This window comes from Stegostoma tigrinum, chromosome 1, assembly GCF_030684315.1.
Source record: "Stegostoma tigrinum isolate sSteTig4 chromosome 1, sSteTig4.hap1, whole genome shotgun sequence".
Classification (NCBI taxonomy): Eukaryota; Metazoa; Chordata; class Chondrichthyes; order Orectolobiformes; family Stegostomatidae; genus Stegostoma; species Stegostoma tigrinum.
The window spans coordinates 104,794,288-104,815,632 of NC_081354.1; the positions used below are offsets into that span (position 1 = coordinate 104,794,288).

General features: G+C 40.4%; 1 protein-coding gene across 5 annotated transcripts in view; it reads right to left on the bottom strand.

Annotated features, from left to right (window-relative positions):
- The window catches only part of corin (corin, serine peptidase), a 212,727-nt gene that overhangs the window by 178,290 nt on the left and 13,092 nt on the right, over positions 1-21,345 (bottom strand). For all 5 annotated transcript variants that reach the window (XM_048544649.2, XM_048544631.2, XM_048544678.2 and 2 more), the window contains one exon: positions 8,763-9,248. In XM_048544649.2, coding sequence (XP_048400606.1) covers positions 8,763-9,248 — 486 coding nt within the window. The remainder of the gene's footprint in view (positions 1-8,762; positions 9,249-21,345) is intronic.

Genomic DNA, 21,345 nt, shown 5'->3' on the forward strand with positions numbered 1-21,345 from the left:
TTTAGATGAGATGTCCATCATAGGCCTACTGCAGTGCCACAGTGATGCCACCCAAAGGTTGCAGGAACAGCAACTCATATTCCGCTTGGGAACCCTGCAGCCCAATGGTATCAATGTGGACTTCACCACTTCAAAATCTCCCCTTCGTCCCCCGCATCCCAAAACCAGCCCAGTTCGTCCCCTCCCCCCACTGCATCCCAAAACCAGCCCAGCCTGTCTCTGCCTCCCTAACCTGTTCTTCCTCTCACCCATCCCTTCCTCCCACCCCAAGCCGCACCTCCATTTCCTACCTACCAACCTCATCCCACGTCCTTGACCTGTCCGCCTTCCTTGGACTGACCTATCCCCTCCCTACCTCCCCACCTATACTCTCCTCTCCACCTATCTTCTTTTCTCTCCATCTTCGGTCCGCCTCCCCCTCTCTCCCTATTTATTCCAGAACCCTCACCCCATCCCCATCTCTGATGAAGGGTCTAGGCCCGAAACGTCAGCTTTTGTGCTCCTGAGATGCTGCTGGGCCTGCTGTGTTCATCCAGCTTCACAGTTTATTATCTTGGATTCTCCAGCATCTGCAGTTCCCATTATCTCTGATACAAAGTAATCACTACATTTTTTATTTCTAATCTTTACTTAGATAGCCTCATTTGAAGACACTTCTAGGATGTCCTTCCTCACTACTGTAGTGATGGTTTTCTTTATTAATAAAGCAATTCCCCCACTTTTCTCACATCCCGGCCATCACATTGGAATCTTCTAAACACTGGAATGTTGAGCTGCCAGTCTTGTCCTTCCTTCAACCATGTCTAGTGATTGCAACAATATCATATTCCCCCATGCTGATCAATGCTGTAAGTTCATCCATCTAAGCAGTCACACTCCTTGCATTAAAATAGATGAAATTTAGCTTTCCAGATTTCCCACGTGCCTTATCCTGCCCATGTCTTCTCTACTGGACTATCCCAACATTCCTTCTATATCTGTTTGGACCTTTCTTCCAACTTTACATCTACCTTGTGCCTTATTCTCCTACTAAATCAGTTTAAGACCTCTCCAGCAGCATAGGCAAACCTCCTAGCAAGGATATTGGACTCAGTCCAGGCCAGGTGCAATTCATGTAGGTCCTTTAGAGTTGAAAGCTGCCAACTGGCTGACATGTGACTCCAGAATCACAGCAATGTGGTTGACTCTTAATTCCCTCTATGCAATTAGGCATGGACAATAACTTCTGGTCTAACCAATAATGCCAACACGGCATGAATGAATGAAAAGCAAAGTTTATTCATCATGCAAGATAGTAAGGACTGCTGACGTTGGAGTCAGAGATAACACAGTGTCCTGACCAGAAACATCAACTTTCCTGCTCCTCTGATGCTGCCTGGCCTGGTATGTTCCTCCAGATCCAGACTGTGTTTACTCATCATCACTTGTTGAGGGTGGTACAAGTTTGAAGGTCTCTAAGAAAGTGCTAAAGCAGAAAAAGACATTGAACAACCAAACCAGCTCCCTCAGATGTTCTCTTCAGGCCACCCTGTCAGGAATCCTACCATCAGGAATTCTGCCCCAGAAGGCAGTGGAGGCCAACTCTCTTGTTACTTTCAAGAAAGAGATAGATAAAGCTCTTAAAGATAACGGGATCAAGGGTTATGGGAATAAGGCAGGAACAGGATACTGATTGTGGATGATCAGCCATTATCGTAATGAATGGTGGTGCTGGCTCGAAGGGCCGAATGGCCTACTCCAGCACCTGTTGTCTATTGTCTATTATCACTTTTATTTCCAAAAGGAAAATAAAAGCTCTGCTACAAAGTTTTCCTCACTCCAATAGATATTTCAGTTTAATGCTGCTATATACAGCTTAAAACCTGGTCAGTTCCCTTATACAACTGACATTTCCACTCACATCAGATCAAACAGCTACTGCATTCTAGTCCTTTCAATATTTTAACCTTTAGTTTATGAAATAATAGATTAGATCTTGCTGGAAAAGGGCATCATGCAGTACAAACCATTAGCTAAACTTATTTTGCACATTTCAACTTGAAAGTCTTTCCACTAAAACTTGTAGGAAGTGTATTTTGGTAATGGTGTGATGAAGGATTTCAGTGAATAGTAGGACTGTCAGTTCACCTCCTGAACTAGTGAGCTGAATCTTATGGGTTCTTGTTTGACCAAGTCTGAACTATGCTAAGTTTTTTAAGAGGGATTGCCACCATGGGACCTAGTAGGCTTTCTCCTTCATTAACTACCTAAGCCGCCCCATCACTCTTACCCAATTCCCACAACATGTCATTCCCAAAAAAACTCAATCAATGGATATCCTGGAATTCGTCAGCATCACTTGTGCCCACACCATCTTTAAAAGCTTACTTTGCACCCAAAGGTCGGCATTCTAGGAAATCTGTAATCACTGGTCAGTGGTAAAGGCAGGCAGCTTGTTACCAAATTTAAATGACCAACCACTTCCCATGAATGGTTTGGTCACTTCTTCCACATCCTACCTCCTTTAAACATGTTGGGTTCTGATTCAGATTTTTTGAAATATTGCCCAAAATTCTATTTTCAGTGAGTCATGTTTCAGTCTTGACCAAATGGTGCAAACCAAAATGGTGGAGCAACATAAACCAACCTGCAAGAGAGACTCTTCATGCTGATTTGAGAATGACTATACGCTCATCATTCAAGTGTAATTATTTTCCAGCAAATTCCAACTCAATCTGTTTTTGATTCTGCAGTTATAACTTGATGCCAAAGTCTCAGAATCATCCCAGGCAAACTTCTCCAAAACAGCTCCAAAACACATTTTGAAAACAGTATCCCCGAAGATTCATACGGTTATTCAAATATGATCTTATTTGTGATTGTCGTTCAATTTGTTTTGATTTAGAAGTTGATTTAAAGTTCAATTGGGTGTAAGAGTACCTCTGATATAAAAAGATCCAGGGGCTGCTGCTGTGCAATGGTACTGTCGCTACACTTGAGCAAGGATACCCAGGTTTAAGTCCAACTCGCTCTATGGGTGCATATTCACATTTCTAAACATGTTGATTATAAAAGAATAAAGCAAACCCATATCAGGACTCTTATGATGCAATAGTAGTGTCCCAACCTCCGAGCTAATGTGCCTGGATTCCATCCTGCTCCAGAGATGTATGGTAACATTTCTGAACAGGTTGATAAAAAATATGAAACAGATCCAGGATGTCATGGTAATTGGGTGATGGGGAAAAAAAATGTTCTGTTGTGGGCAAGAGCACTTCTGGATATCAGAAAAATGGTAGACTTGGGCGTGATGGTGGTGGTCGTGGTGGTGGGAGGTGGGAGGTGGGGCAGGGGTACAGAATGGAGGCCTAGAGGTAATGTCACCAGACTAACTGTCCAGAGGCCCAGACTAATTCTCTGGGGAATGTGGATGGTACTTTTGGGAAGGGACTGGCTACAAAAATCCACCTGATTGGCATCTGATCTGTAAAATGGGTACTAATGATCTATATGAAGTAATTGGGAAATATCCCAAAGTTTTTCAAATGGGCATTAAGAAGGTAAAAGGCAGCAGAGTCAAGATTTATATAGACCCAAAGGCCCGATTTAAGTATTTCAAGGCATGGCCAGTCCCTGTGCCCTATGTGACAGAGTACAGGCTTAATTGGAACATCTAGAGGATGTTTCATATGACAAGTATAGTTTGCTTAATTGGCCACATCAGTAGTAAAACCTGACAACTCTGTCCATCTTTGGGGTAAGTATAAGTAACCCACTTAGACAGATACTCTACCCACACATAGAAGACTCATTTGAAAAGCTGGCTGGGGGTCACGTATTTTCTAAATTACGAGACACGCCTAGCTCCAACTGAAGCTTGAGATGTCATCCAAGAAGTACGTTACTATATATACTCACAAAGGACTATATGAGTGCACTCACTTGCCCTTTAGAGTATCTTCAGCCTGTGCCAACTTTCAAAAGATAAAGGAGAACACTCTCCATGTGGTACCCACAGTGGCAGCCTGTCTAGATGATGTTAATCTCAGGAACTACTGTAAAGGAATGTGTGCAGAGGTTGGAGGAGGTCTTAAGGCATTTTTTTCTGAGGCCGGACTCTAGCTAAAGAGTGAACCGTGTGTGTTCTGCGTAATCGAGCTAACATACCTCAGCAAGGACAGATTATACCCTGTTAAGAAAAATAAAAAGGGCTCTGACTCCAAGGCACACAATCGAGTTGGCATTTTTCCTGGATCTCAAAAATTACTAGGGGAAGTTACAATCCACATAAGGAACCTCCAGCTTCACACCATGTTATCTCAGACTCCAGCATCAGCAGTTCCTACTATCTCTAAGTTACTTTGGTGATGGCTGTCCAATGATCCCAGGAGTTATCCATAACACGAAAATAGGAACAGTATTGCAGATGGTCAAAACTGGGGAAAATCACACAAAAAAAAACACCTCAACCAGTTCGGGCATGAACCCTCCACAGAGGTGATTATTTTGATGGACTGCTCACTGAGGATGAGCCTCCTGCAGTAAGCCTTCGCCAATCTTCCTGGAAGAGACATTCACCTACTTAATAAGTGCCCCTGGCCAGACCAGAGCTGGAATATAACAGGAATAGGTCATGGGCATTGTGACATAAAAGACTCCATCATCACAGGAGCAAGGAGGAACCAACAGACGCAGAAGGGGAGGGACATAGACACTGCAAGGCCTATGGGAATCACTAGTTACTGTCCCTGTGGAGTTCGTCCAGTATGCATTCTTTTGGTAACAGGCAATGGCCAACCCAGCTAGAATTCACCACCTGATCCCTTCATAAAGCAAACCCAGGGTTGGCACCATGAGGTGCTTTATTGTCCCCCACCCCCAACTCTAATTTAATTTAGTCCCTTTCCTCCCTCTCTACTTGTCCTGCACTTTTGATGGCTTACATTGCCCACAAGAGGCTTTGCAAGTAAACATTTAATTGCTTACATAGAGGATTACTGGTGATGATTTGTAGGTTACAAAAACAAAACAAAGTCATGGTGATTTTGGTTGTGGGAGAAGTTGCTCAGTTGTGAGTGATAGCACTTCTGGGTATAAAAGCTGAAAGGCAGACCTGTTCCAGGCTGGAACTAGCCTACGTACACTGTACGGAGTGGCTCCATTTCAGTGTTCAGAAATAAAGAAAGTTCCTTTCCTGAGTTATACAGGCATAATTTCATTGCTTTTTCCCAAATGCAGTCATGCATTGATTATCCATAACACCAGTGAAATCTTTAGAGGAATACAGATAACATCCCTTCCAACTTTTCTCTTTCTTCTCCCTTTCCCATCCTCTATTGACATTAGACTGAATAGCCAATTCATCTGCTTCATTCTGCATTGACTTTTTGACTTAAGACAAATTTAGCTAATCTCCATCTTCATGTGTAACTATCCCATTGGACTCTTGTGGTGAGATGATAGAGTCTGTGTCTATGACTGGAAGGCCTGGGGTCAAGTCGCAGCTATTCCAGAGATGTGTAATAACATCCCTGAAAATATCTACAGCTATCCACTTTTAGCAATAATTTAATGGGCTATAGTGAAGGAGATCCAGTTTGGACTCCTCCACCATGGCAATGTGTCATATGTCTGAAAGTGTTGATTAAAATAAAACTACATTTAGCAAATTCCTAAAAGCCTGAAACAGTTTCCCTCCTATGCTCCCTTTGTCTTTAAAAATTTTTAATTGTTTTTTATCTCAGCATTAAATGAGGGCGGACTTTGTCTTTATTACATTCAGGTTATCAGCATTGCCCAAGTATTGTAAATTAGCAAAAAAAGCGGATGGAAACATATTACTTATGTTTTCTTCCTCCATCATACTGTGCCAGAATTTGTTAGAGTGATAGTTGGTACAGTCATCCCTGAATGAGATAGAAGGACTTTTTTTTAGTCCTCCTGTTTTACATTTCTGATCTATGACCTTTTGATGCCTCAGTGAAGACCCTACAAGGAAATCTAGCAAAATGTTAAGCACAAAAGATCGTACAGACTGTGAGGAGTCGTAAGGGCAGCTGAAGATGGAATTGGAGAGCAGAACAATTCATAAAGACTTTCACCTCCCAGAAAAGATGATCTTCAAAATCTTGGGACTTACAGCAGCAATCCCTCGTATAAAGGACTCATTTGCAAAATGGGCATGGGATGGGGGGGGAGCAGGGGGGGAGGGGGGGGAATGTGCTGTCCTTCATGAAGATGGACATGAGCCGTGTGTACCCGTAATTGCAATTAGATGAGGATTTCTAGAAGTATGCTGCAATTAATGTCAATAAGGATTTGTACCAACATATGAGACTGCCTTTTGGAATGCCATCAGCCTGTGACAGGGAGGAACCAGACCTGGTGCAAAAATGCCCCAACAGAAGCTACAGGAAAAAAGAACAGGCCAACATCCCAAGACTTAGAGGGAGAGGGATGTAGTGATTAGAACGAGGCCAGCCAGGCAGACCTCATTGAGTATGAGCACACTGATTGGGGCTGTTAACCAGGTCCAATCAGGTAATCCCAGTTGACAGATTATAAACAGGCATGTCAGGCGTTCGGTTCACCCTAGGAGCCAGCTCTGTGCTAGCTGGGTGAGTGTCATTCATGTATGTGCATGAGTAACTAAAGGAGGACTTGGTGATGGGATACCAGCCTTCATGGAGTAATTTCAATCTTATTATTTTTAACAAGTTAACTGCGCTCAAAGAATCTTCATGAGAAACTGTAATCTTTGGATTGGGGATAAGAAGAATGAGTAGATATAATGTCTGCATTTAAAATGTTGAGATATGCATTGCGGATGTGATCTGATTAACTTCAAATTATTAGAATAGGTGATGAAAAGCATGAATAAGATATCAGGGAATCTATAAATGTGGGCATGCAAAAATGTTTCCCAGTAAAAACAGTAAATGCTGGGATGAAATCGTTCAGAAACAGCTGTGTAACTATTTGCTTCTGAATACAGTTGAAGGTTATAACAATACAAAAATGTATAATAATGAAAAAGCTCCGTACAACTCAATGATGACAAAATTATCATGGTAAGATGGATTACCATGTAATAGATAGCTGATTACTCTGGCATGACTATAGTAGGATGTCAAAATGGAAACATTTTCCAGTTTCACTTTATTTCCATTTTTGTGAGAAAGCACACATCTCTCCTCAGGAGCCTGGATGGTTGAAGTAAAATTTGGGGTTCAGCATATGCTGTATAATAAGCCAAGCTCTGAACTTTCTCATTCCATACTTTAAAATTCCAAATGTTAATATTATATGAACATTTACCAATAGCCTCAGAGATAATGGGAACTGCAGATGGGGCCCGAAACGTCAGCTTTTGTGCTCCTGAGATGCTGCTTGGCCTGCTGTGTTCATCCAGCCTCACATTTTATTATTTACCAATAGCCGCCAGGTTGTAGACGTTCATGGTCTCAGGTCTCTGCCGTCCTTTTCTTATGCATACTGGTACGATGAATACTGATATTAACATGCTAAAAATAACCTAATTGTTTAATTAATATATAATAATACAACAGTCGAAGTTTTTCAGTGAAAGTGGAATGGAGTCTACATGGAGTTTTTGATTAAGCAGTAAAATATAATAGCAACTTCCAGGGGGCAAACACTCACAATTTAATGTGCAAATTAGAAACATTCAGTCTCAGTTGTCCAGCAACTTCAGAAAACCCACGACAATAGTACACCACTGAAATAAAGGTACTTATACGATGTATAGCCACTGGCCCACAAGGAATACTTAGGGCTCATCCATTTAAATAAAAGTCTTCTTTTACTAGAGTATGCTCAAATTAATGTCAAGCAACTGCTCGTGCATTGAAAACCAACCATTACAAGTGTTGCATCTCAATTCTTCAGATTTTAATTTTTGCCAGAGAGATTAAAAATGTGAATACAACTTTTTTTTTTCTTTTTTCTCTTGCTTCTCATCTTTTATTCTCTCCTTCATTCATTTTTGTAAATAACATTGGGTTGAATTAAAATTTCAGACCTACACTTCCTGGTATAGACTCTACAGGCTAGAAATTTATATTTGGTGGTATTAAAGTGGCCAAAGGCTCTACAGTACCTAGTGTCTAATTTCATTGACTGAAATGAGATAGAATATCAGGAATAATACATAACAGGGTGCCTGAGGGTTTGCACTGTCACTGGGATTAACTTGTTGCTCTGTGTGTCTTGGTGAGGATTCTTCAATCTAATGAGCATCTATGAATCATAAATCCCTACAATGTGGAAACAGGCCCTTCAGCCCAACAAGACTACACCATCTCTTTGAGCATCCCACCCAGACCCATCCCCCTATAACCAACCTAAACTACACACCCCTGAGCACTATGGGCAATTTAGCATGGCCAGTCCATCTAGCCTGCACATCTTTGGACTGTGGGAGGAAACTGGAGCACCCAGAGGAAACACATGCAGACACGAGGAGAATGTGCAAACAAACAGTCGCACAAGGGTGGAATTGAACCTGGGTCTGTGGCAATGTGAGGCAGCAGTGCTAACCACTGAGCCACTGTGCCGCCACCACCTTCTTGACTTATTTGCCCTGGAACATAATGCTCCACAGAGAGCATTATGAAATTTTGGATTTCTAATTATCACAACTTACAGTGCAAAATCCCATTGAATTCTGTAAGGGGAAGTAATCATAATGAATGGCTAGCCTTATTCATCGATCACTGACTGCTAAATTCAGGTAATTGAGTACGAGCTAAATGAATTCTTACCAAAACTGGTGTCAAAATGCACGGCTTCATGTGTTGTGTCATTATTTGTCGCAATACTAGTGGAGCTGAGACTGGGAAAAGAAGTCTTGAATGGTGAGACATTCGTAGGTGGCTCATTGGAAGGAAATATTCCATCTGTCCTCTGAGTGACAGAGTTTGGGTCTTCCACATGCAGGAACGATCCTGCACTGCTGCGATCCAAACCGGAGGACGTGCTTTGTGTTGACTGCAAACTGTCCTCCTGCAACACTGTTGTGTTCAACTGTTCTTTGGTCAAATCAGTCAACTTGTCTTCACCATTCAGGCCACGGGCAGTTGAAATGCTTGTTACTGCAAAAGGAGATGGTGTGCCCAAATCTATTCGTTTTGGCATTCTTGAACTGTTTCTAATGTTGCCTGAATAAGGATTGTCAGAAACCTGTCCAGTCCCACTGGTGGCAAGTACGTGATTCCTGCTTTGATCAAAAAGACCATCACCTATAACACCTGTCAAAAAAACATTGAAAGAAAAGATTAATACATCATTATGAACAAATTCATAACTTCTAAACTCTGAGCTTTTCCCTGGGTCAATAGCCAAAGGGAATAGACTTCTAGCCGATAGCAGAGAGAGAAAGCGAGGAGAAAATGTTTCAGCAAGTAAGTGATGGAAGTTTGAAACTCACTGCCAGAAAGGGTGGTGGATGTAGAAATTCTTACGACATTGAATTATACTTGCTGTAGCTCTTTCCAGTTGATACATTCACAGCAGGTTGAATGCTGTTATATAACGTCACAAACCTCCATGAGTCTGATATAATTGGAAATTAAGATAAAACTCTCCATCCAAAATGTATTAATGGGTTTTTCTGTTTCCTCTAATCATTAGTAGAGGCATTAAGCTGTTTACAATTGACGGGTTAATTTCAGGACCTTATAAATATCATCAGAGCTGGGAAATACAAAATCAATTAATTAAACTGCAAGTCAGATGTAATAGATCGCTTCGGTTTCTTTGTGACATTTTGTGATTAGTCAAACACACTGTGACTTGCATTAGATTGCTTAGAAAAATAAAATGAACAGTTTGTCTCTGTTCCATCTTTTCTCTTAAACATGATCATTCTTGGCTTGTTTTTCTTACTCTTCTACTCAATTTCTCTCTTTGATTGTTCCCATTTATATTCTTTCTCTTGTCCAATGCCCATCATTGTTATATTTGCACTTTTTACTTTGTGCTTTTTGTTTGCTTCCCCCGATTTCCACTTCTCATATTCGCCAACAGTGTTGCCATATTTTTCTCACTGTTTTGTCGATATTATTAACATGATAATATTTCCTTCTGGATATGGATTGGATGTGATCAATTTCACTTGTATTTTGCCTCAATTTGCAACAACAAATGTTTGATAAAGAGCTGCAGCTATGGAAAGCTTTAATGAGAATCAGCAAATAGTATTAATCATTCAATCCCTACAGTATGGAAACAGGCCATTATGACTACCGAGTCCTCCACAGAGCATCCCACCCATACCCACCCCTTACCCTATCCTTGCATATCTCACCCTTGACATTAAGAGCAATTTAACATAGACAATCTACCTAATCCAGTCTTTGGGCTGTGGGAAGAGACCAGAGCTTCCAGAAAGAACACACACAGATATGAGGAGAATGTACAAACTCTTCACAGACTGTCGTCACCCAAAGCTGGAATCGAACGCAGGTCCATGGTACTGGGAGGCAGCAGTGCTAACCACTGTTGCACCAAGCTGTGTCTGCTGCAAAAGTTTTAAGCAAGATTTTGCACTTTAAGGTTTTCTTAAGTCAATGGAAAATAATTGCAATTTGACTCAACATGAAGCTTCGAATTTTTAAAAGAGGACTTATCTATAATCTTCATTCAATCTCCCAGCAAAGTAATAACAATTAACACAAAATTCCATTTGATTTAGCATTCTTATTAAATTTGAACAGAAATTGCATTTTTGCAAACCAAAAGAACTGTGGATACTGTAAATAAGAAACAAAAATGAAAGTTGTTGTTGGAAAAGCTCAGCAGGTTTTGGCAGCATCTGAGAACTCGAGAGTTAACATTTAGATTATAGTGACCCTTCCTCACAGAATGGTTCTGAAGAAGGGTCACTGGACCTAAAACATTAACTCTGATTTCTCTTCACAAATGCTGTCAGACCTGCTGAGCTTTTCCAGCAACTTCTGTTTTAGTTTTTGCATTTTCACATTCCCTCTAAGCAGATTAGGGACTGTTAAATCATACTGAAACCAACTGGAAGTAGAAAACTGGGCAGACAGAAAAACTGGGAAAGCACCTCTGTCGTTCCTGTTCACAAGGGTTGCCGAGATGATTCATATGAGTTCTGTGCTGTATCTCGGTTGTCCTGCTCTGGATGCTTCCATTTTTATCAAGTGGCGCAGTGTGGCTTGTTCACTGGTCAAAGTCATCTGGTTTACTAGCTAAAAGTCACTACTTCCAGCAATTGTTGAAGGAAAAGTAATTTATTTCAGCCTTAAGGTGACTTTTACTGCAGAGAACAGAAAGACAGGGTTCCTGGCTGATGAAAGTCCACAAGCTTCTCTTGTTCACAACCTCAAACTGTTCAGCTATCTGAGAACCAATCACTGCTGTGGCAGGCAAGAGAAAGTTGCCATTGGTGACTGATCTCTAATCCACAAATCAGTCTGCTACTTGTTACTAACCAAAGCTTTATTTGTGCACAACCCTTTGGCTCAAGCCCATCTTTGGTGGCTCAGTGGTTAGCCCTGCTGCCTCACAGCACCAGGGACCCAGGTTTGATCCCACCCTCGGGCGACTGTCTGTGTGAAGTTTGCATGTTCTCCCTGTGTCTGCGTGGGTTTCCTCTGGGTGCTGCAGTTTCCTCCCACAGTCCAAAGATGTGCAGACTAGGTGGATTGGCCATGCTAAATTATCTGTAGTGTTCAGGGATGTGTAGATTAGGTGGGTTATGAAGGATGGGCCTGGGTGTGATGCTCTGAGAGTCAGTGTGGATTTGTTGGGCTGAATGGCCTGTTTCCACACTGTAGCGATTCTATGATTCCACAATCACAGCTGTGCAAACAATATTTGCAATGAGTATCAGGTTACTTGTTTTCAAACCTTGCAAACCCAATAGTTTTAAAATAGTTCTTTTATAATCTTATCCACAATTTATAGAACAGAAAAATAAAAAGACACAACCTTTGTTCAATCTGTTTTTATATTTCTAGCTGGTTTTCTGTTACACTCTAATTTCTCCCTTCTTTTAGTCATACTTTGCAGGATTTTCAATACTGTCGGTTATTCTGGCTTTACCAGTAATCCCCACAGAATCCTATACTTTTTCCTTCAGTTTAATATTGTCTGTAACTTTCTCAGTTAGCCACCAATGTAGCATTTTATTTCGTGAGGTTTTTTTGGCTGAAATGTATCTTTGTTGAGTGCTATGTACTAGCTGTCTCTGCATCTTTATGGACCTACTCCTTTGTCTAGTCCATTTAGCCAACTCAGTCTTCATATTCTTCTAATGGCCTGTATTTAATTTTAAAGTCTTAGACCCATGCTTCTCTCTCAAACTGAATGCAAAATTCAAACCTGTTAATAATGCTGCGACCTATAGACTCCTATACTATGAGGTCATTAATTCATCCTCTCTCATTGCACATTACAGGGTTTAGAATAACCTAATCTCTACTGGCTCTGAAGCACATGCAAGAAGATATTATCCCAAAAACTCCATGAACTTATCTTCCAACATGCCAAACTTACTTGTCCAATCTAAATGTATATTCAAATCACCCATAAACATTGTCATATCTTCCATGCAAGATCCAATTATTTCTTAATATATTATCTGTCCTGTAGTGAGATTGTTGTTAGGAGACCTGAGAACTGCTGACTTATTACCTTTGTTATTTTTTAATCTCTATCCAACCTGATTCCACATTATGATATTTAGAACCAAGGTCATCTCTTAATATTATCCCTCAAGCCTCCTCCACCATTTCAATATGATCAAGGCTAATCATATAGCTCAACACCCTCCCCCATATCCCTTGATCCTTTTAGCCACAAAATCTGAATCGACCCCAAGTTCTGAAGAAGGGTCACGGGACTCAAAATGTTAACTCTGCTTGCTATCCACAAATGCTGCCAAGTGTTCTGGGTTTCTCCAACAATTTCTGCTTTTGTTTCAGATTTCCAGCAAAGTTCTTTGTTTTACAATAGTTCTATCATTTTCTTCGTGGAAACACAATGTTTTGCCTCACCCATTTTCTGTGGTAGTGAATTCCATAGGGTTACCTCTCATTGGGTGAAGAAATTTCTCCTCATCCAAGGCCTAAAAGGTTTATCCCTTATCCTTAAACAATGGCTCCTGGTTCTGGATTCCAAAAAGGTGAGATAAATGGACCAAAATTTATTGAGGTTTAACATGGATGAGTGTTTGGTTATCCATTTTGGTCAGAGGGCTACAAAGGTAACTCATCATCTAAAATGGAGAGAAACTTCAAAATGCTTCAGTGCAGATGGATCTGGGTGTCCTTGTAAGCAAGTCAACGAAAGCTAGTATGCAGGTACAGTAGGTAATAAGGAAGGCATTGGCATTCATTTCTAAAGGATTGCAGTATAAAAGTAGGAAAGTTTTGCTGCAACCATACAAGCCGTTGGTGACACCTCATCTAAAGTACTGTGTACAATTTTGGTTCCATCACTTGAGGAAGGGTGTAATTGCACTGGAGGCAATTCGAAGAAGATTAACTCCAGAAATGAAAGGCTTGTTTTATGAGGAGCAATTGAGAGGATTAGGCCCAAACCCCTGTGAGGGCAGCTCATGTTGGAAAGACAAAAAATGGTTGACCAGAGACCATTTAAGTGAAACATAATGGTACCTTTGAACAGTGCTACTCCAAGGTGAATGAGGGGCAGTACAAGCACCATCCCAGACAGTGTGATAAGAGGATGCCTAGGATTAGACAAGTGATTGATTCCACCCTCATTAATGAAAGGAGGTTGTCCCATTAGATGAACAGCACCAGTTACAACAGGGGTATAAATCACAGCCATGAACCAGCCAGCCTAACTCATTTAAGCAGCTGTAAAGGCAACAGCTAAAGTTATTTTGTAGTAATTAGTTGTTTCTTTAAAGTTATTCACAATATTAAGAAATAGGCCCTAGTTAAAGATTCTTCAGACATCATAGAAGTAGTTTTCAACACAATGGATAGATACACATTTAATCAACTACAATACACACATTAGAAAACAGTCATTTAAACCCAGATGTGAATGTTAATTAGCCTAATGAAGTGCCTTATCTTACACTTTGAGCAAGATAGACTGTTCACAACCCATTAATTGCAAAGCGCTAACAGTGGAAGTACTGTACAACTTTATATTTTATAACTAACTTTGTTATAGATAATCGAGATAGATTTTAATATAATTATAGATGCACATATAATCAAAGTATAATGTAAGTATTGGGGGAAAATATTTATACATGGATGTAAAAGTTAATCAATCCCAGGAAACTCTCCTATTTCTAAAAAGATGCCTGGTATGCCCTGAACAAAATAGATTGCTCGCAACTTATTAGTTACAAAGGGCTAACAGTAGAAGTAGCTGTATAACTTTACATTTAAAACTAACTTTATCACAGAAATTAACTCAATGAATCTTATAGTAGTTGGTTAAAACCAACTGTCTTTTGTACTTTTTATCTATATAATTGGGTTAATGAAAATTTAAGAGGAATAACTGAATTTGATAGAGATAGCACATGGAATATAATGAATAACAGAATTCAATCAGCCCTTAGAGATAAGCAAGTCTGGAACAGACCAGAAAGAGTATTACTAGTAACTTTGGAATGCTCCTAAATAGGATGCATAGAAAGATCCCAAGGCCTGGAGATTACAATGTGTGTTAAACACCATGAGATCATAGTAACCTGGGCTGGCCGTAGGAATGTCCATCATTGAGTAAGTGTTTCACAGGATTGAGTGTTTGGAATAAAAGGGGAAGGACACAATGACTACGCTATATGGGGTTATTGCAACAAAATGCATAAAAATGCTGTATTTCACTGTAAAAATCAACAGTGCACCATTGATCACTCTTTTGATGTGAGCCATAGGTTGAGGATATAACCAAGACATCGAGGCCAGAATTGGGGAAGGTCTTTGGCCATCTCCCTGCATTAACTGGTTGTTGCTTGAATAAAATTCTGCCACTTGCCTGAATCCCGCCTGCCTCCTGAATCTTTGTCCCTGGTCGGGCTGGAGGGTGGGGGTGTAGTGGGTTATGCTCCTGCAACCCCCTAGAGTTTAGAAAAATGGCAGGAAATCTAATTCAGGTGAATAAGATGCTAAAGGGAATTGACAAAGTAGACGTACAGATGATGTTTCCCCCTATGGGGCAATCTAGAACAGAGGCCATAGTTTTAGGCTAAAGGGTAGCAGATTTAAAACAGCGATGAGGAAGCATTATTTCTTTCAAAGTGTTGTGAGTCTGTGGCATTCACAATCCCAGAGAGTTGTGGATACCAGGACAATGAATAAACTTAAGGAGGAGATAGTAGGTTTTTAATTAGCAATGGATTAAAAGTTTATGGGGACTGGACAAGAAAGAGGATTTGAGGCCAATTTGAGATCAAATATGATCATATTGAATGGGGGAGCAGGCCAGAGAGGCTGAATTACCTACTCCTGATCCATGTTCTTACGTTCTTATCACATTTTCAATAGTACATCATGTCAAATGTGATCCGAACATTGGCTCAGCCTAATCCCATAGGACGTAGACAATGTAATTACATCTACTCAATCAATATAATTAGCATTAGGCCCATTGCTTTGAGAGTCAAACCTCATTGACATTAGAGCAGTGAACAGTGTTGTAAGAATCACAGGCAGCAACCCCATTTAGGGGGTAGGAATGCTGGCAGCTCCGACATGGAAACCAGCCAGGAACATTACGCTGGGGCAGCCATTAGACATGCTCAGACATGCAGATAGGACCAATGGCGTGGACTAGAACATTCTGTGGAGCCAAAAGGAGCACATATTTAAGGTGAAAGAAAAAGCAATGAGAATTACCTTCTGCAGTAGAGGGATAGTAGGAACTGCAGATGCTGGAGAATCCGAGATAACAAGGTGTGGAGCTGGATGAACACAGCAGGCCAAGCAGCATCTTAGAAGCAGGAAAGCTGATGTTTTGGACCCAAAGGGTCTAGGCCTGAAACATCATCTTTCCTGCTCCTAAGATGTTGCTTGGCCTGCTGTGTTCATCCAGCTCCACACCTTGTTATCTCCACCTTCTACAGTAGTTTCTTTAACTTGAGCGTCCTACCTCCTGGCACAACATTCTCACGCTTCCATTTTGATATTAAGGTACCATAGGACTTTAACATGAACATTAGAATGAAGCTCCCAGCTGAAACAGAGGGACAGTTGGACACCCCAGAAAAGGATGGAGCTGGAAGTACAGTACCATAGCTGTGGGTTATGCCACCTCTAATCAAACCTTGCAGTGGGACTTAAAGTTGGCCAACAAGAACAAATGTCAGCATCATGCAGATAAGTGGAAATTAATTGGTTATGTAAAGGTCTGTCACATCACCAGTGCTTCGTCTGTGCTGTTCCATAAGGGGTAAAAATAGGCATAAACGATATACAAAAAATTATCGATATAAAAGCTACACTTAAGAAAGTTCCAAGATTGCATTAAGTTCTTCTTAATTTCACAAGCTTCAAATTACTCTGAGAAAATTCATACATAAATGTAATTTGGTAAGTTGCCATCAATACAAAGAATTATCCTCATGTGAACTCCCATATTAAGCTTTAAAAGTTACAGTTGTGGGCTGGAATCAAGTGTTGCTTGTTGTCTCACTACAATTCTATATACACTGCCAAGGATAGTGTGATGTAAAAATACTACACCTAAAGCAAGAAAATCTTCCTTGTGTCTCAGAGTATACTAGATTCATGTCTAAGACTATGAAATTTTCATGTTGTGGAGATGCCGCTGTCAGACTGAAGTGGTCAAAGTCAGAAGTCACACAACACCAGCTAATGGTCCAGCAGGTTTATTTGAAAACATAAGCTTTCTGAATCTCAGTCCTTCTTCAGGTGTTAGTGAGAGAGGTATCATCAGACACAGAACTTAAAGGCAGTGAGATCAAGGGCAAAGATGTCAAAAAATCAAATGAATAGTGCGAGTGGAGTGTCAAATCTGCAGGTGATCAAAAGTTTCAGACGGTGTCAGTAAAGTGTCAACTGCTAAATAGCAAGCTAAAGGATGACCAATAATCTGATTAAATGAGGCAGAGTGACAATTACAAAAAAATTAAAAATAAGGTGCTGCTGGAAACAAACCATATGACTGGAATAACATGAAAAGAAAATATGTTGGTGGGAGGTGGGCAGCAGGTGGAAATGAATTCAAAATCCTCAAATCACCATGGAAACACCCCTGCCCCGCCCCTAAAAGGGATGACCAATCAGAGAAAGTGCACCCTCATAATTAGAATGGAAGAAGATAATGAGGAGCCATTCCGACAGGCACAGGCTGGTTCTCTCCCATTGATTGTCTTTGACATGTTTATGTCAGCAGCAAATGTGGGATAGCTTAACGATTGGAACAGTGAGGTGAACAATAGTAGTTAGCAAGGCATAAAGAAGTGGGAGTGGAATAGGAAACCAGGCCTGCTAGGAAGACTCGAATGGAGGCTGGGAAGATAAACCTGGGCCCAAGAAGGGAGGCTAGGGACTGTGGGAAAATGAGATTGCGAAGTTCAGAAAGGAGCTGCAAGTGGGGGGTGCGGTGGGACAGAAAGTGGACATTTCTGGAAAGATGCATGAAAAGTGGCTACAAAAATCACAAGAAAAAGAAGGAAGCATGAAAGAGGGGGACAAGAGACTAGTATGGTGACTGAAGGGTTGAAAAGTGAACTAAGCAGTAATAGGTGTGAGAGACTGCAAAGCAGGGTGAAGGACTACTGGGGGAAAAGGACTGCAAATGGGAAATGGGGCTGCAAGGGGGAACAGAAGAATACTCAATTTACTGAGAAAAGGAAAGCTAACATAATGAATTCCTTGCAAATTTATATGAAGTCTCCAGATTAAAGCTGCTAGAGTTCAGGGGTTTTCTATGGGAAAAGTGTAGTGGATGCAATGGTAATGAATATGGTGTCAACTGTATAATTTATTAGTGAAGTTTTATTTCTCGCACTTATGAGGCAACAGATCTCCAAATTACATACCAACTATGAATTACTTGAGGGGAATGACTGTTAGAGACAGACAATCTCAGGTATTATTCAAGTGAGCCCTCTCTGAACTATTTCTAACACATTTACAACCTCATTTACAATTTTCTCTCTTTCTTCTCCCAGCCAGGGACTCCCTGCCTCAGGACTGCTGGCCTGCGGACCCAGTGCAGGACCAGCATAACAGCCTCCCAGCCTGGCATGGTGGACTCTTGGCCTGGCATGGTGATCTCTCAGTGGCCTGGCATGACGGTCTATTGACCTGAAACAGTGGTCTTCTGGTGGTATGGGCAGTTTCTCTGCCTGGTGTGGCCTCAGCATGGACCTCCAGTCTCGAGGTGGTTCCTCGAAGTACAGCCCCAGCATGACTGAGCACTTAAGAGTTTACATTAATGTTTTAGAATCTGAAGGAGGGTCACTGGACCTGAATTATGAACTCTACTTACTCTTCACAGATGCAACAGATCTGCTGAGTTTTGCCGGCAATTTTTGTTTTTGTTTTTGATTTCCAGTATCCTCAGTTCTTTTTTTTCTTGTTTGGAGGTAAATAGATTCTTGATCACAGAGGTAGTGAAAGATTACAAGCAAGAATGCCCATTTGAAGTAAAAAAAATCAGATTAGCCACGATCTTATTGAATGATGGAGCAGGCTCAAAGGGCTGAGTGGCCTACTCTTGTTTCGTGTTCATATGTAAGTGACTTGAAGGAGAGATTTCTCCAGTGAGCCGTGCAGAAGAAAGGTGGTTTGAAAAAATTAGGAGGTAGCGAGCAATTAAGCGGTCAGATCTTGCCTTGTCAGTTTTGAGACTTTGGGAAAGGTGAAGCCACAAGAAATGAGCTCAATATTACATTTTATGTATCATTTTTACATGATTAAAAACAACTTGATTCACACAGTTCCTTTAATATAGTAAAGTATCCCGACATACTTCACAGAAGAGTTATCAAACAAGATTTAACACCTTGTCATATAAGAAGATTTTAGATCACGTAGCACTAAGCTTGAATAAAGAGTTAGGCTTTGAAGAGTGAGCAGGAGGGAGTAAGTGAGACAATGAGCTTTAGGGAGATAATCATGGAGCTTAGTGTTGACTCAACCAATATATTGGTGAAGGAAAAAAAATTAGGGTGGGTAAATTACCACAATTGTAGAAGCAGAGAGTTCTTGGAGGCTAATACAGCAATTAGACGGGACAAGGACATAATTGATCTTGAAAGCAATGTTGAGAATTTCAAACTTGAGGTGCTGGTAGGCACAGAGTCGATAAGCACTTGTTGAGTACAATGTAATGGTTGAATATGGATTAATGTATGTGTTCAATGTAATCAAGACATTTGAAGAAATAATTTTGTTTTTCCCCACTTTTGGTACTGACCTTGAACTGTACATGGTTTATGTTAGATTAATCCACACGGTAAGAAAGAGATAAGGATTTTCTCACATATACAATGGTTTTATAGATATACACAGAGCATAACTATCATTGACCCAATCAGTAAAACTGGAGTAAGGATATTCAATTTAATTGCCTCAGTTTTGTGTCTGCAGTGATGTCAAGCAACAGCGTAAATGACAATAAAAAAAGTATTCCGACTTACTTAATTGGAAATCTAAAATACTGTTGCTTAGAGACAGTAAATGTGGAAACAGACATGGAGAGAGAGTTGCACACAGACCCAAAGGAGGCAGCTGGCAGAGTTTGGTGAGGGGGAGGCCAGTAACTATGACAGTACAAATCCTCAAATTAAGGTTTGGATTGAGTGTGTTTAAACCCAGACATACATATGCCTTTATATTTACATCTGTTTTTCAAATATGAAATTGATATTGATCTAACTACAGTTCAATAAAGCCAACAGAATGTTAAACTACATAGACGAAACAGTAAAATATTAAGTGGGAGGAGTCATGAACAAACTGGAGAATATTATAAGATCACCTCAAGTATAACATTCTGGCCATAAAATGAAAAGGAACCATATTCATAAAGAACCCTTCAGGATGTCGTAAATCATTTTTATTTTTGAAATGTAATCAGTATTATAAATACGGGAAAACCTGGAAACTAATTTCACAGAATCTCAGAATTGTTACAGTGCAGGAAGTGGTCATTCAGTTCATTTGTCTCCACCAATTTTCCAAATGACTTTATTTAAAAGCATGATAGCTCTGGACAGAGTAGACAAAGAGAAACTGCACCCACTTGTGAAAGAATCGCCAACAGGAGGAATTGAAGTAATGCACTCTGACTCAGAGTAATTGTTGATACAGCCTATTTCTAAGTGCTGGTAATTTACACAATGTCAATCATCCATTTGATTCCTTCTAGTCAATGGACATGGGGAAAATTACTCACAATGTCTGAATGGCTTATGCTTCCTTGCTCACCATCAGCTTGAGGTTAGTTTACATTTTGTAAAGACAGACACTTTTGCTTTTACAAAGCAATCTGCATCACGAGTCACCAATGTCCTGGTAGCCTTCATAACCATTATCTTTAGCTTGTCTTTTGCCCTGTTCGTTAGTAATTATTTACATTTGTATGTATAGAGAGGGGGCCAAAGCTAGTCAGCTAAATTTATTATAGGTTTCAAAGTTGACAAAAGGAAAATAACAAAATAATGCTCCCAACTTTTAACAGGGATGGGGTGGTGGTTTGGTGGGGTGTGGGTAGTTGTTGCTGTAAACAGAGTAACCAGTGGCTTTCTGTACTATCTGCACTCTGCTAATTCTGGCCTCTAATGCATCTCCAATTTTAAGCATCCCACAATTAATGGTTGTGATATTAGATACCTAGGCCTCAAGCTCTGGGACACACTCCCTACATCACCCATCTCTTTACCTCGTTTTCTTTTTCTTCCTCCTTGAAATCTACTTCTTTGACCAAACTTCTGATCATGTGACCCAATTTGCCTTACTTGCCTCAAAGTCATACTGTTGTATAATGTTACTCTGCAGAGTTTTGAGATGTTTCACTCTGATAAGGCCACTATGTAAATGCAAATCATTGTTGTTAAGACAGTCCTTAAAAGCACCCTGTATCATATTTTGGAATGTTTTATTACCTTAAAGGCATCATTTAAATGCAATATATTGTTTTTTGTGAGACTATCATCATCTCAACAGACCTAACACAAACTGAAACACTGCAGGAAGTGCACAGAAGAACCCAAGATTGGATGACTATTGTCAAGCATCTGACTTACGTGCAAAATCAGAAACTGCTGAAAAAACTCAGCAGGTCTGGCAACATCTGTGGAGAGAAAACAATTATGTGCCTCAATTATGTGGACAGGCCATATAACCTTCATCATCTATA